The sequence below is a fragment of the Mobula birostris genome, chromosome 9 (genome assembly GCF_030028105.1).
Source record: "Mobula birostris isolate sMobBir1 chromosome 9, sMobBir1.hap1, whole genome shotgun sequence".
In the NCBI taxonomy this organism is placed as follows: Eukaryota; Metazoa; Chordata; class Chondrichthyes; order Myliobatiformes; family Myliobatidae; genus Mobula; species Mobula birostris.
In genome coordinates, this window is record NC_092378.1 from 19,611,281 (window position 1) to 19,624,763 (window position 13,483).

At 40.9% G+C, this 13,483-nt stretch overlaps 1 protein-coding gene across 4 annotated transcripts in view; it reads left to right on the forward strand.

Annotated features, from left to right (window-relative positions):
* Positions 1–13,483, forward strand: part of cttnbp2 (cortactin binding protein 2) — a 153,747-nt gene that overhangs the window by 136,396 nt on the left and 3,868 nt on the right. For 3 of the 4 annotated variants that reach the window (XM_072267577.1, XM_072267580.1, XM_072267578.1), the window contains 4 exons: positions 3,055–3,237; positions 4,229–4,292; positions 7,757–7,889; positions 13,130–13,234. In XM_072267577.1, the coding sequence (XP_072123678.1) occupies positions 3,055–3,237; positions 4,229–4,292; positions 7,757–7,889; positions 13,130–13,234 (485 nt within the window). Of the gene's footprint in view, positions 1–3,054; positions 3,238–3,520; positions 3,651–4,228; positions 4,293–7,756; positions 7,890–13,129; positions 13,235–13,483 lie in introns of those variants that run through there. The other variant, XM_072267579.1, reaches the window with a different exon arrangement.

Sequence of the window (13,483 nt, forward strand, 5' to 3'; positions counted from 1 at the left end):
CTGCGCTGCCCAGCAACCTCCTGCAATTCTAGCCTAATCACAGGCCAGTTTACACTGAGCAATTAACCTGCCAGTCAGTACGGTACGTCTTTGGACTGTGGGAGGAAACTGGAGCACCTGGAGGAGACCTGCGGTCACGGGGATAACGTACAAACTCCTTACAAGCGGAGGCAAGAATTGAGCCCAGGTCACTGGTACTGTAAGGCATTGTGCTAACCACTATGCTACCAGACCATACAGTTCTGTAGAGTGTTTATGTTCACTAATGTCCCGAAGATGGACTGTGAATTAATTGGCTTTTTGGTGTAGATCAGTGGCTAAATAATCAAAGAGATAGGTTTATAGAACATAGAGCATAGAATAGTACAGCATAGTACAGGCCCTTCAGCCCACAATGTTGTGCCAACCCTTAAACCCTACCTCCCATATAACCCCCCACCTTAAATTCCTCCATATACCTGTCTAGCAGTCTCTTAAATTTCACTAGTGTATCTGCCTCCACCACTGACTCAGGCAGTGCATTCCACACAGCAACCACTCTCTGAGTAAAAACCTTTCCTCTAATATCCCCCTTGAACTTCCCACACCTTACCTTAAAGCCATGTTCTATTGTACTGAGCAGTGGTGCCCTGGGGAAGAGGCGCTGGCTGTCCACTCTATCTATTCCTCTTAATATCTTGTATACCTCTATCATGTCTCCTCTCATCCTCCTTCTCTACAAAGGATAAAGCCCTAGCTCCTTTAATCTCTGATCATAATGCATACTCTCTAAACCAGGCAGCATCCTGGTAAATTTCCTGTGTACCCTCTTCAATGCTTCCACATCCATTATAAGAGACAATAAATTGCAGAGGTACAGGACAAGGAATTAGGTGGAAATACCATGGCTGGGATTTCTCTGCTGGGAGTCCGCATCGACCTGGTGGGCCAAATGGGCGTCTCCTTTGTCATGATAAGACCGTGAGTAGCCCATTAAATTGGACACTGTTAAATAGACGTAAATGTCCAATGGCTCTATTTCAACATGGAGCTACTCCACATAACCTGACCAATATACTGTGTCTTTTGTTCAACATTTAAGGAAAAAGAGCATATTACTAGTCGTTTAAATTTCAGCTAACCACTTCTCCTTCCATTCACACTTGCCTGGCCACCTCATTTTCTTCTCTCTTTGTTCATCCCCCTCATTCCCACCCCTGTCATGGTTCCATCCACTCATCATTTCCTGCATCTCTGATCGTTTAGATCAAATATTTGTTGACTGTGCCAACCAAATCATCATAGAATTTTAAAAATAAAGCCCTCGTAGATCTTATCTTTTCTCAGAATGTTGCCATGATTGAGGTCTGGTCTATGCTTTCTAGATATTCACATTGAGGTATAAAGTAAGGAAATGCTAGATGATTTATTATAACAATGTAATCTTTGGAGTACTGCAAGTCTGTCTTTGTTGCTGTCTTGCTCACATTTGAGTGCTTGGTGGCGGATACTGATGCTTTTTTATTTGCCGGTGGGGGGAGGGGGGATCATTGCTTGCTGCTGCTTACGCGTGGGAGGGACTTTGGGGTTCTAACATTTAACTGCCTTTCATTCTTTGGGGGCACTCCTCTGTTTTTGTAGATGGTTATGAAGAAAAAGCATTTCAGGATGTGTATTGCATTAAATGTACCTTTGAAACCTTTGGTATCTATATTGTCTGAATACAAAACATCGCGTCATCCGTGGCCATTTTTCCCCTCAGTGGACTTCCTTATGAGCAGGCAATCCATGTTCTGTGCAATAATTCACTTTTATAATCACTAAATCTCAATTTATGATGGGTTTTTTAACACTTCATGTCCTTTATTATATAAAGAAGTGTTAATATGCTAGTATGATCCTTTTCTTTTTGGCTTGTAAACGGTAATTAGTCCAAAAATTTACAGATGCTGTCATAGAGTTGTTCAGCCCCAAATTGGACCCTTAAACCTGTATTTGCCCATACAATATTTGCTTGCATAAGGACTGTATCCTCTTGTAACTTGACTGTTTAAGTGTCGATCTGAATGCCTCAAATTCATAGTAATTTTATCTGATTTCAACACCACCTGGTAGTATGTTCCACATATGAACCACTCTGTCTTAAAAAAAAGCCCTCAAATTCCTTTTAAATTCCTAGCTTTCAACCTATACTCTTTTGTTTGTTATACCCCTACCATGGAAAAATGGTTTTAACTGTCCATGCCTTTATCTACTCCTATTGGTCACCTCTCAGCCACTTTCACTTCAGGGAAAGTGAGCACAAACTTACCAGTCTCTCTTTGTAACCAAAGTCCTCCAATCCTGGTGAGCCTCTCTGCACCCCCTTCAGCCTAACCATATCTTTACTATAATGTGGCAACCAGAATCAGAGTCCAATTTAATATGACCAGCATATGTCATGAAATGTGGCAGCAGTACAATGCAATTCATAATAATCGGGGAAAAAAACATAAATTATATTAAATATATATAAAATAGTTAAATAAGTAGCACAAAAATAGAAATAAAAGCAGTAGCGAGGTAGTGTTCATGGCTTCCGTGTCCATTCAGAAATTGGATGGGAGAGGTGAAGAAGCTGTTCCTGAATTGTTGACTGTGTGCCTTGGTGCTTCTGTACCTCCTTCCTGATGGTAGCAATCAGAACAAAGCATGACCTTCTAGACAGTTGCAACATAACATCTGACTCTTATATTCTATGCCCCAGCATATGAAGGTTATACACAACTTAGATCACCTTGTCAACTTGTGTTACCACTTCTGGGAAATCAGGGCTTGGACCCCTGAGTTTCTCTGCTCTTCACAGTCTGTCTCATCATTATGCGGACAAAAACCACAGGCAGACCAGCTCTCTTTCACAGCTCAGCAGTTTTGCATGCTTCTAGAAACACCCAATGGAAAAGATAAAAGGCAATGTATTTAATGAATATAGCCTGAATTAAATAAATAAAGGTCAAATTAAAATGTGACAGCGCATTCTAGAAATAAATTTGCATGACGATGTCTGGTGAATCATACTGAAAAATCTAATTTCAGAGCTCGAAGAATGTGCATCAGAATTTCAAGGGTGGCATTTTCCTTTAACCATGATATCCAGTTACAAGACCAGCAAAAAGAAAATTGAGAATGATGCTTGGCGGAAAGTGAGCACTACTCCTCACAAGAAGTCTGCCCATTCAGTGTCGCAGTCATGGAACAAGCTCAAAGGGAATAGGGAAGGTAAGGCTCACTTCACTGCAGTACCATGCACTTCATTGTAGCGACGCACGTACTGCTCAAATTCTCATTTATCTGTGACATTGACTATCACTAGCAGAGCAAAGAACATTGCTTTTAAAATAATGCTTCTAATACAATTTTGAGAAGGGTATGATGAAAAGAAATTGTGAACTGCGAACATCCTTAATGAATTTATAATAAGGTTCATCCTCTTACAGTGTGTATGTTCCAGATGAGAATTTCAAGCAGAAAGCTGGAAATATTAATGTTTGATTGGTTGCAGGTTTTACCTTGGGTAGTCTCCGAATCAGAGAACGATTGCAGCATAGAAGGAGGTACTTCAGCCCATCTGTTCCAGCTCAGTGTGAAAGTTTTTGAGCTAGTCCTACTCGCTCACTCTGTCTCACAGAGAATTACAGGTTTTCACTTCTGTGTAAGTCTGCGGTACACAGCTCATCAGATTTGGGCTCAACTGACTCCCTGTTCCATTATGGGACTCTCCATAGAGAGCAGAGCAGAGTCTTGCCAAAGCAAGGGCCCTCTTTATATCCTGCACTCAATGAAAGGAGCATACTTAAAGAAGGTTAATTATACCTTACAGAAAAGTAACTTATTCTATTTAATGTTACTTATTTTGTTTGTGTTTTATTTACATTTTTTGATAGAGATATAAATTTATTAAAAAAATCTTTTTTTATGAGTCTCCATTAGGGGCATTTGAAAGCTGCAGAAATGCTTTTAACACCTGTAAAAGACTGCCAAGGCCATTACAATAATGGGCTTTTAGTATACCTTGCCCCATGTCACCTCACCAGCCAGAGCCAGAGGTCTCCCTGTCCAGCCCTCCACATGTGGAAAATGTGTTAGATATTGTAAGTAACAAGCCCAGGCATCAGGCCAGATTTGTGTCAATCTAATCCCACCCAATGACTGAACAGTGATCTACACCAATTATGAGATGTGTTTGAATATCTCTCTCTTCTCCGAGCAGGAATTCAGCTTGCGTCAGAATTGCCAAAGAACTTCAACGAGTTGAATACAGCACCAAAACTACAGTAAGTTTGTGTTGGATATGATACAGATTTCTTTATCTTAACGAAGAAGTTAAATCATGCATAGTTTAATTGCTTCCTACTGCTGGATTTAAGATTAACAGTTTCATTTAAGTTTTGTAAATATTTAACACTAAATGTTCATGTCATCGGTTGTTATCTGAAATGAGGGTTTCTCAGATTCACTGCAGTGGATTAAATTCCAAATTTGTAAAATGGGCAATTCCAGCTGTGTTGGATTTGTTCAGAAAAATAGGTGTGTGTGCAGGTTCTGTCATGATTGTCTTTTTTTGTATATTGCAGGTAGTTTCTTAATGGCATTTGATTGTCATCTTTGAAGTTTTGCTAGTGTCATTGAGCAGGTCTGTTAAAGTGCTGAATAATTACAGTTATTATGTGAAGGGTCAAGTTTTGCCTTTGGTTGGTCTGAATGTTTTTTGATGGAGTTTGACCAGACGTTCTCTAGGTAAAAGACTCTGTTGTTGGAGCAATAGATCAGATTTCTGTGTTCCCATGGGCAGCACAGTTGGCTTTTGTTTGTTGAGGCTTTGTATCGGTTATTCACTGAGTATATAGACAGATTAATTTATTTTCAAGAAGATGGGGAAATGGTTTCTTCAATGGCTTTTGTTTGATGGAGATCGCAGAAGCAATCCATGAAACTTCTGAAATGACCTTTTGTTTCTTGCAGCTGATAATAATGTAAATCTACAAGGAAAATACTTTTAATCTGAATGAATGACAAATGAAAAATTTCATCTGAGCACTAAATTTAAATTTAAATGACCATGGCTGCAAAATATTTGTGACTGGTTTGGTTTGCTGGCTTGGACAGCTTTTGCAGGTAACATTAAACTAGGGGGCGAGAACACTCTGAGGAGGGTGCATCGGGCTCCAGAGAGAGTTGGACTGGTTGAATTAAGTGAGCAAATGGATAATGTGATGATGCAGTGGATAAATAAGAAGTTATTGACTTAGTGACAAAACAGATAAATAAATTATGTGAGCAATAGGAGATTAAGAAGGGCGAGGTACAGCTACACCTGCCATATCCTTATGCACCAATGAACAAAGATGAGTATTCAGCTGTGGCAGCCAAATAAAGCAAATGATTCATTGTCTTTCATAGAGGAATTAAATATGTGGATGTCTTGGTGTGGCTAGAGAAATTGGGGCCATTAAATTCAGAAGAATGAGAGGTGACTTCAGCAAAATTTACAAAATCTGGCTAGATGCAACAAAGATAAACATGATAGTGGAAGTCCAAACATGAGGTTAACTCTCTAAGGATGTGGGAGAGTCTGTTAAGGACTGAGACAAGCAGATTTTTCTTTACACACAGTGGTGAACCTGTAGAATTCTGTACCACAGAAGTCAGGTGAGGCCAAATCATTAAATATATTGAAGATTGAGATAGAGATGGCTTAAATGATTAAAGGCACCAAGAATGTCAGCAGAGACTATTGAATTTGAATGCTCATCCCTGGTCATTGAAAGCCACAGCAGGCTCAAAGGGCCAAACGGCCTACTTCTGCCCCTGCTCCTAATTTCTATGTTTTATTTTTTTCAACGTAGCATCCAAGATCTCTAATAAATCTACCACACAAAGTACAAACAAACTAAGAGAAAGGTTGATCTCAATCCAACACCAATGAGATTGGGATAGTCATCTGTATGAAATTTGCCTGTGAATAGCTTCCATTTTCATTGGCACATGACCTGACTGTTTATTGAGATACAATGCGGAGTAGGCCCTTTAGGCCCTTTGAGCCGCACTGCCCAGCAGCCTCTGACTTAACCCTGGCCTACTCACAGGACAATGTACAATGACCAGTTCACCCACCATTCGGTACGTCTTTGGACGGTGGGAGGGAACAGGAGCACCTGGAGGAAACGCACGCGGCCACGGGGAGAACGTACAAACTCCTTGCGGGCAGGAGCAGGAATTGAACCCCGACCGCTGCTACTGGAAGGTGTTACTACGTTACCGTGCCAGACAGACCTATTGCAGTCCAGTGTTGATTTGGCCAAATGGAGTTAATGGTAATTTAACGGATTAGGGCAAGATCTACTGCTAAAGGTGGTAACTCGCTTTTTGGGATAGAGTCACAGAAACAGCAAGAAAGAGAGTCATTCAGCCCACTCCACCATCAACAACCCTTTGAATTTAGATGTTAGCATTTTTATTGATGTTAATGCAAATTCTTCATCTTCAAGGATCAGTCCAAATGCATATTGAAAATATTTCTTCAGAATTGACCTTCACTATCTTTTCATGTAGAGCAATCCTGACTCCAACAGCTCCATAGGTGAAAGAATTTCTTCTCATTTCCCCTCTGACTCTCTAGGCTTTGAACCTAGTGGCACAAGATTGTAAGGAATATGGGAGCAGAATTAGGCCATTTGGCCTTTGATTCTACACCACTATTTCAGCATAGCTGCTCCATTTTTTGTCAGCCCCAATCTCCTGCCTTACTCCCCATATCCTTTCATGCCCTGACTAATCAAGAATCTATCAGCCTCTACCTTAAATATGCCTGTGGCAACGAATTCCACAGATTCACCACTCTCTGGCTAAAGAAATTCCTCCTCATCTCCATTCTAAAAGGATGTCCCTCTGTTTTGAGGCTGTGTCCCCTGGTCTTAGAAGTTCCCACCACAGGAAACATCTGCTTCATATCCACTCTTTCAAGGCATTTCACCATTGGTAGGTTTCAATGAGGTCACCCCTCATTCTTCTGAATTCTAGTGAATACAGGCCCAGAGCCATCAAATGCTCTTCACATGACAAGCCGCTTAATTCTGGAATCATTTTCATGAACCTTCTTTGAAACCTCTCTAGTTTCAGCACATCCTTTCTAAGATAAGGGGCCCAAAACTGCTCACAATACTCCCAAGTGAAGGCTTCACCGGTGCTTTACAAAGTCTCAACATTACATCATTTCTCATTCAAAAGAGTGAACAAAAATGAGTGAAGAGGTAGATATGTTCACTGAGAAAACTTATGATTTTAGGTTGGAATCACCTTAGTGATCTTCAAATATTGGATTGATTAAATTCATGGCTGTGCAAATTGATTCATCAGGTTGAGCAACATTTTTGGAGGGGGGAAAGCAATATTTTTTTAATCTTTGAAATCTTTTATTAGCACTCAATCTTCAGGAGTAGCAAGAATTAGCCAAACACCCCCCCCCCACAGAAACTAAATGAAATAGAGAGCAGAAGAAAAAAAATAAAAATAAAGTTATCTGTTATTTTTAAGGCAGAAAAGAATAACTGTTCAAATGGGAAATAGGTCAAGGCAAATGGAGATGGCCAGAAAAGAGTAAGGACCATTGATGAATTGATGAAATGACCAATGCCCAAGTGGAATGCTTAGTCTAATTTGTTAAGAGCTGAAGCATCTTATAAGTGCATTTTTTAAGAAGAAACATGTATAATCTGACTTTGTAACCTTACTCTTCAAGTTCCCTTGAGAATAATCCACTGAGGACTTCAGATTTAGAGCAAGGATTATCTCTGTACACAGATGAAGATGAAGACCTCATCAGTGAACTCCAGAGTATGTGCTTAAGCAAATCTGAATCTGATATAAGCAAGGTAATGCCATTGTTCAGAAATTCGGCATGATTCAGTTCAATGTCTGACATCATTCCCACAGATCAATTGCATAATTCAGACTGCTCAACTCAGTTTATAGTACTCTTGAATCTTTGTGATGATTGTTCTCATGTTCCACTATTTACTACATCCAGCATAACAGTAAATACATGCTAAATCAAAGGTGGCATGTTAATTTGGAGCCTTTCAGAAAAATGCCTTGTGTGGGAGGGGTTGAGGGCTGGAGGAGAGAGAGATCCTGTGGGCAGTGTATGCCTGAAAGTTTTGAAAGTGATGGAACAATTTGAGAAGGCTTTAAAAATATTGAAGTGAGCTTTGACTTTATTAAATGAAGATTTAAAGTGCAAAAGCAAGGAACACGCTAAGCCTTTAATATTATGCTACTTGTAGTCCAAGTGAAGTTAATGTTTAAATTTTGGCACTGTATTTTAGATATGATATCAAGGCATTCGGGGTTAGAAGAACTTAGAAACATAGAAAACCTACAGCACAATACAGGCCCTTCGGCCCACAGTGCTGTGCGGAACATGTACTTACTTTAGAAATTTCCTAGGGTTACACATAGCCCTCTTTTTCTAAGCTCCATGTATCTATCCAAGAGTCTCTTATTTGACCCTATCGTATCCGCCTCGCCAGCAGCCCATTCCAAGCACTCACCACTCTGCGTAAAAAAACTTACCCTGACATCTCCTCTGTAATTACCTCCAATCACCTTGAAACTGTGCCCTCTCGTATTAGCCATTTCAACACTGGGAAAAAGCCTCTGGCTATCCACACTATGAATGCCTCTCATCATCTTATACACCACTATCAGGTCATCTCTCAATCTCTGTCGCTCCAAGGAGAAAAGGCCAAGCTCACTCAGCCTATTCTCATTTGGCATGCTCCCCAATCCAGGCAACATCCCTGTAAATCTCCTCTGCACCCTTTCTATAGTTTCCACATTCTTCCTGTAGTGAGGTGACGAGAACGGAGCACAGTATTCCGAATGGGTTCTGAACAGGGTCCTCCATAGCTGCAACATTACCTCTCAGCTCATTCCCACGGAGGACGAAGGCCAATACACCATATGCCTTCTTAACCACACAGTCAACCTGCATAGCAACTTTGAGTGTCCTATGGACTCAAACCCCAAGATCCCTCTGATCCTCCACACTGCCAAGAGTCTTACAATTAATACTCTATTCTGCCATCATATTCGACCTACCAAAATGAACCACTTCACACTTATCTGGGTTGAACTCCATTTGTCACATTCTCAGCCCAGTTTTGCATCTTATCAATATCCCGCTGTAATCTCTGACAGCCCTCCACACGATCCACAATCTAGAACCACTCTTTGCCTTCTGTGAACAAGCCAGTTCTGGATCCACAAAGCAATGTCCCCTTGGATCCCATGCCTCTTTACTTCCTCAATAAGCCTTGCCTGGGGTACCTTATCAAATGCCGCGCTGAAATCCATATACACTACATCCTCAAAAAATTCAATCAGGCTCGTAAGGCACTACCTGCCTTTGACAAAGCCATGCTGACTATTCCTAATCATATTATGCCTCTCCAAATGTTCATAAGTCCTGCCTCTCAGGATCTTCTCCATCAACTTACCAACCACTGATATAAGACTCACTGGTCTATAATTTCCTGGGCTATCTTTACTCTCTTTCCTGAATAAAGGAACAACATCTGCAACTCTCCAATCCTCCAGAACCTCTCCCATCCCCATTGATGATGCAGTGATCATTGCTCAGCAATCTCCTCCCTTGCCTTCCACAGCAGCCTAGAGTATATCTCGTCCAGTCCCGGTGACTTACCCAATTTGATGTTTTCCAAAAGCTCCAGCACATCCTCTTTCTTAATGTCTATATGCTCAAGCTTTTCAATCCGCTGTAAGTCATCCCTGTAATTGCCAAGGTCCTTTTCCGTAGTGAATACTGAAGCAAAGTACTCACTAAGTACCTCTACTACCTCCTCCGGTTCCATACACACTCTTCCACTGTCACATTTGATCAGTCCTGTTCTCTCACGTTTTATCCTCTTGTTCTTCACATACTTGTAGAATGCCTTGAGGTTTTCCTTAATCCTGTCCACCAAGGCCTCCTCATGGACCTTTCTGTCTCTCCTAATTTCATTCTTAAGCTCCTTCCTGCTAGTCTTATAATCTTCTAGATCTCTATCATTATCTAGTTTGTTGAACCTTTCCTAAGCTTTTCTTTTCTTCTTGACTAGATTTACAACAGCCTTTGTACACTGTGCGTCCTGTACCCTACCATCCATTCCCTATCTCATTGGAATGTATCTTTGCAGAACGCCACACATATATGTCCTGAACATTCGCCACATTTCTGCAGTACATTTCCCTAAGAACACCTGTTCTCAATTTATGCTTCCAAGTTCCTGCTTGATAGTTTCATATTTCCCCTTACTCCAATTAAACCTTTCCTAACTTATCTGTTCCTATCCCTCTCCAATGCTATGGTAAAGGAGATAGAATTGTGATCACTGTCTTCAAAATGCTGTCCCACTGAGAGACCTGATACCTGACCAGGTTCATTTCCCAATAGCAGATCAAGTACAGCCTCTCCTCTTGTAGGCCTATCTACATATTGTGTCAGGAAACCTTCCTAAACACACCTAAAAAACTCCACCCCATCTAAACACCTTGCTCTAGGGAGATGCCAATTAATACTGGGGAAATTAAAATCTCCCATCACATTAGAGCAGGGGTCCCCAACCACCGGGCCACGGACCGGTACTGGGCTGCAGAGCATGTGCTACCGGGCCGCGAGGAAACGATATGAGTCAGCCACACCTTTCCTCATTCCCTGTCACGCACTGAGTTTGAACGCACGCGAGGTCATTACCCGCGTGTCATCCATGTCAGCGCGGGAAGGAGATCAACTCCTCGAGCTTGCAAATGACGACGGGCTGAAAAGTATGTTTGACATAACATCTCTGCCGGCATTCTGGATCAAAGTCAAGGCTAAATATCCTGAGATAGCCACAAAAGCACTGAAAACATTGCTTCCATTTCCAACATATCTCTGCGATGAATGCAACGAAAACTAAATTGCAGAATAGACTGGACATAAGGAACCCCCTTCGAGTATCACTGTCTCCCATCACCCTCGATAGGACCGTCTTGTTGCAGGGAAACAAGCCCAGGGCTCCCATTAATTTAGCGATATTGGTGTGTTGCAATGATTTTATATATTCTTATGGGGAAAATATGTGCTGTGTGTTTAATATCCAAACGTTACTTAAAATGTTATGATGCTATTGACTTACTTATATAATCATATAACAATTACAACACGGAAACAGGCCATCTCAGCCCTTCTAGTCCATGCCAAACGCTACTGTCACCTAGTCCCACCGACCTGCACTCAGCCCATAACCCTCCATTCCTTTCCTGTCCATATACCTATCTAATTTTTCTTTAAATGATAATATCGAACCTGCCTCTACTACTTCTACTGGAAGTTCATTCAACATTTACTTCAAGCTCCCCGTCCTCCCCAATAATTGACATCACTATATTCATGCGAGGAAAATATGCGCTGTGTGTTTAATATTAAATTCATTAGATAAACCCTTTGAGAAACGAAATTGAGTGTATTAGCCACTTATCACCTATATTCCGGTCGTGATTAACACCCCCCCCACCGAACAGAATGGACAAAACCAATTTGCAGAGAAAAAAATCGGCAAGCACACGCATGCGTACTGGTGCCCGTGCAAGGCTTCATGGTAATTATAGCCTTTCTCTGGGTAAACACAACGTATTTGACTGCTACTCTTGTCCGCGTTGGCAAGCCTACCACCGCCGCCCCCCCCGCCCCCAGGTCGGCCAGTCTGCAAGAATATTGTCAATATTAAACTGGTACGCAGTGCAAAAAATGGTTGGGGACCCCCGCACTAGAGAATTAGAAGAGTGACATGCCTTTGTTTTGTGGAGAAGCTGGTGTTATACTCATTTAAAAATATTGAAGGTGGACTTGTTAGAGTTAAAGATTTATAGCAACACACATCAAAGTTGCTGGTGAACGCAGCAGGCCAGGCAGCATCTCTAGGAAGAGGTACAGTCGACGTTTCAGGCGGAGACCCTAGTTGCTTTTGGTAATAAGGATCCACTTTTTACTGCCGGGGGGAGGGTTACTGGTGAACTCAGGTTTAAAATGACAGAAGAATAAAAAGTGACTTGAGGAAAAAGATTTTAAGTCACGTGGTTATGCTCTGGAATGCCTTATCCAAAAAGTCAGACATTGATTACATAGAAAAAAATGTTGATAAATTTCTGGGTTTTAAAGGAAATGAGAGACACGGAGAAGGAGCAGGAAAATGACCTTGTTGAATGGGACAGACTTCACAGTCCAAATGACTTGCTTCTGTTTCTTTTGTTCTGGTGTCCGAGGCTGAAATAATCTTTAGGGCTCTATCTCAGTTTCTATTCAGAGGTCGGGGAATTGTCCAAATATCATCACCAGCATTCTTTCTTTCACCCCAACAACTCTAAAAGTGGTGCCTAGTCTTTCACCTTGGTTGCCATTCGCTGCAGTGAAATTGGTGTATCCTTTAAACCCTTAATAGTGATTATGCTATTGCTTGGCGACATAAATGCATATTCCTTATTTGTTTTGTTTTTATTTCTACTGTGAGGCCACCTAAAATAATTTCCAAGTGGTTTGTTAGCTTCCTAATTGTAACAGACATTATTTTTAAATAACGACTGAATAGTTTAAATAGAAACGTCAGATTATGTGTCACACACACAAAAAATACTGGTGAACGCAGCAGGCCAGGCAGCATCTAGGTACAGTTGACGTTTCGGGCCGACACTCTTCGTAGGGACTAACTGAAAGAAGAGTTAGTAAGAGATTTGAAAGTGGGGGGGGGGAGGGGGAAATCCGAAATGACAGGAGAAGACAGGAGGGGGAGGGATGGAGCAAAGAGCTGGAAAGTTGATTGTCAAAAGGGATATGAGGTTGGAGACAACTTTCCAGCTCTTAGCTCAGTGTCATGTTCCTAAAAAGGAGCAGTATAATTCTTTCTTTTAAATGTGCTAAAAACAATTTGATTTTAAAATATTTGGAAAGTGCATTAAATCCACTGAACTCAGTATACTTCTGCATATTAATTTTTTTTTAAGTACATGTATGTTAAATTTTAAAAGATGCTAAAATCATGAGCATTTTTAAATAGCAGTGTCTTTTCTTTTACAGATTGACATGTCAAAGGATCTTTTCTTTATGATTCCTGGTTCTCAGAGAGATCAATCATCCTTAAGGACGCTAAAAGATCATACTGCTCACTTGCCAGCAACAAAGGTGATATAAAGTGATAACCTGGAATTCTTTCCATTTGCATAATTATAGGGTGGTGTTTGAAGCCCGTCAGCTCATTTTGGGGAATCACATGACAGGTTCAGCTTTTTAATGAACCTTTTTGAGAGCCGGAGAAAAGGAATTTCAGGATGTATATTGTATGCGTTAAATGTACCTGCTGAACCTATTGATACTGGTATTGCACCTTAATAATGTTGCTCAGGGATCTATTGTGAAACTCTGATTTAATAT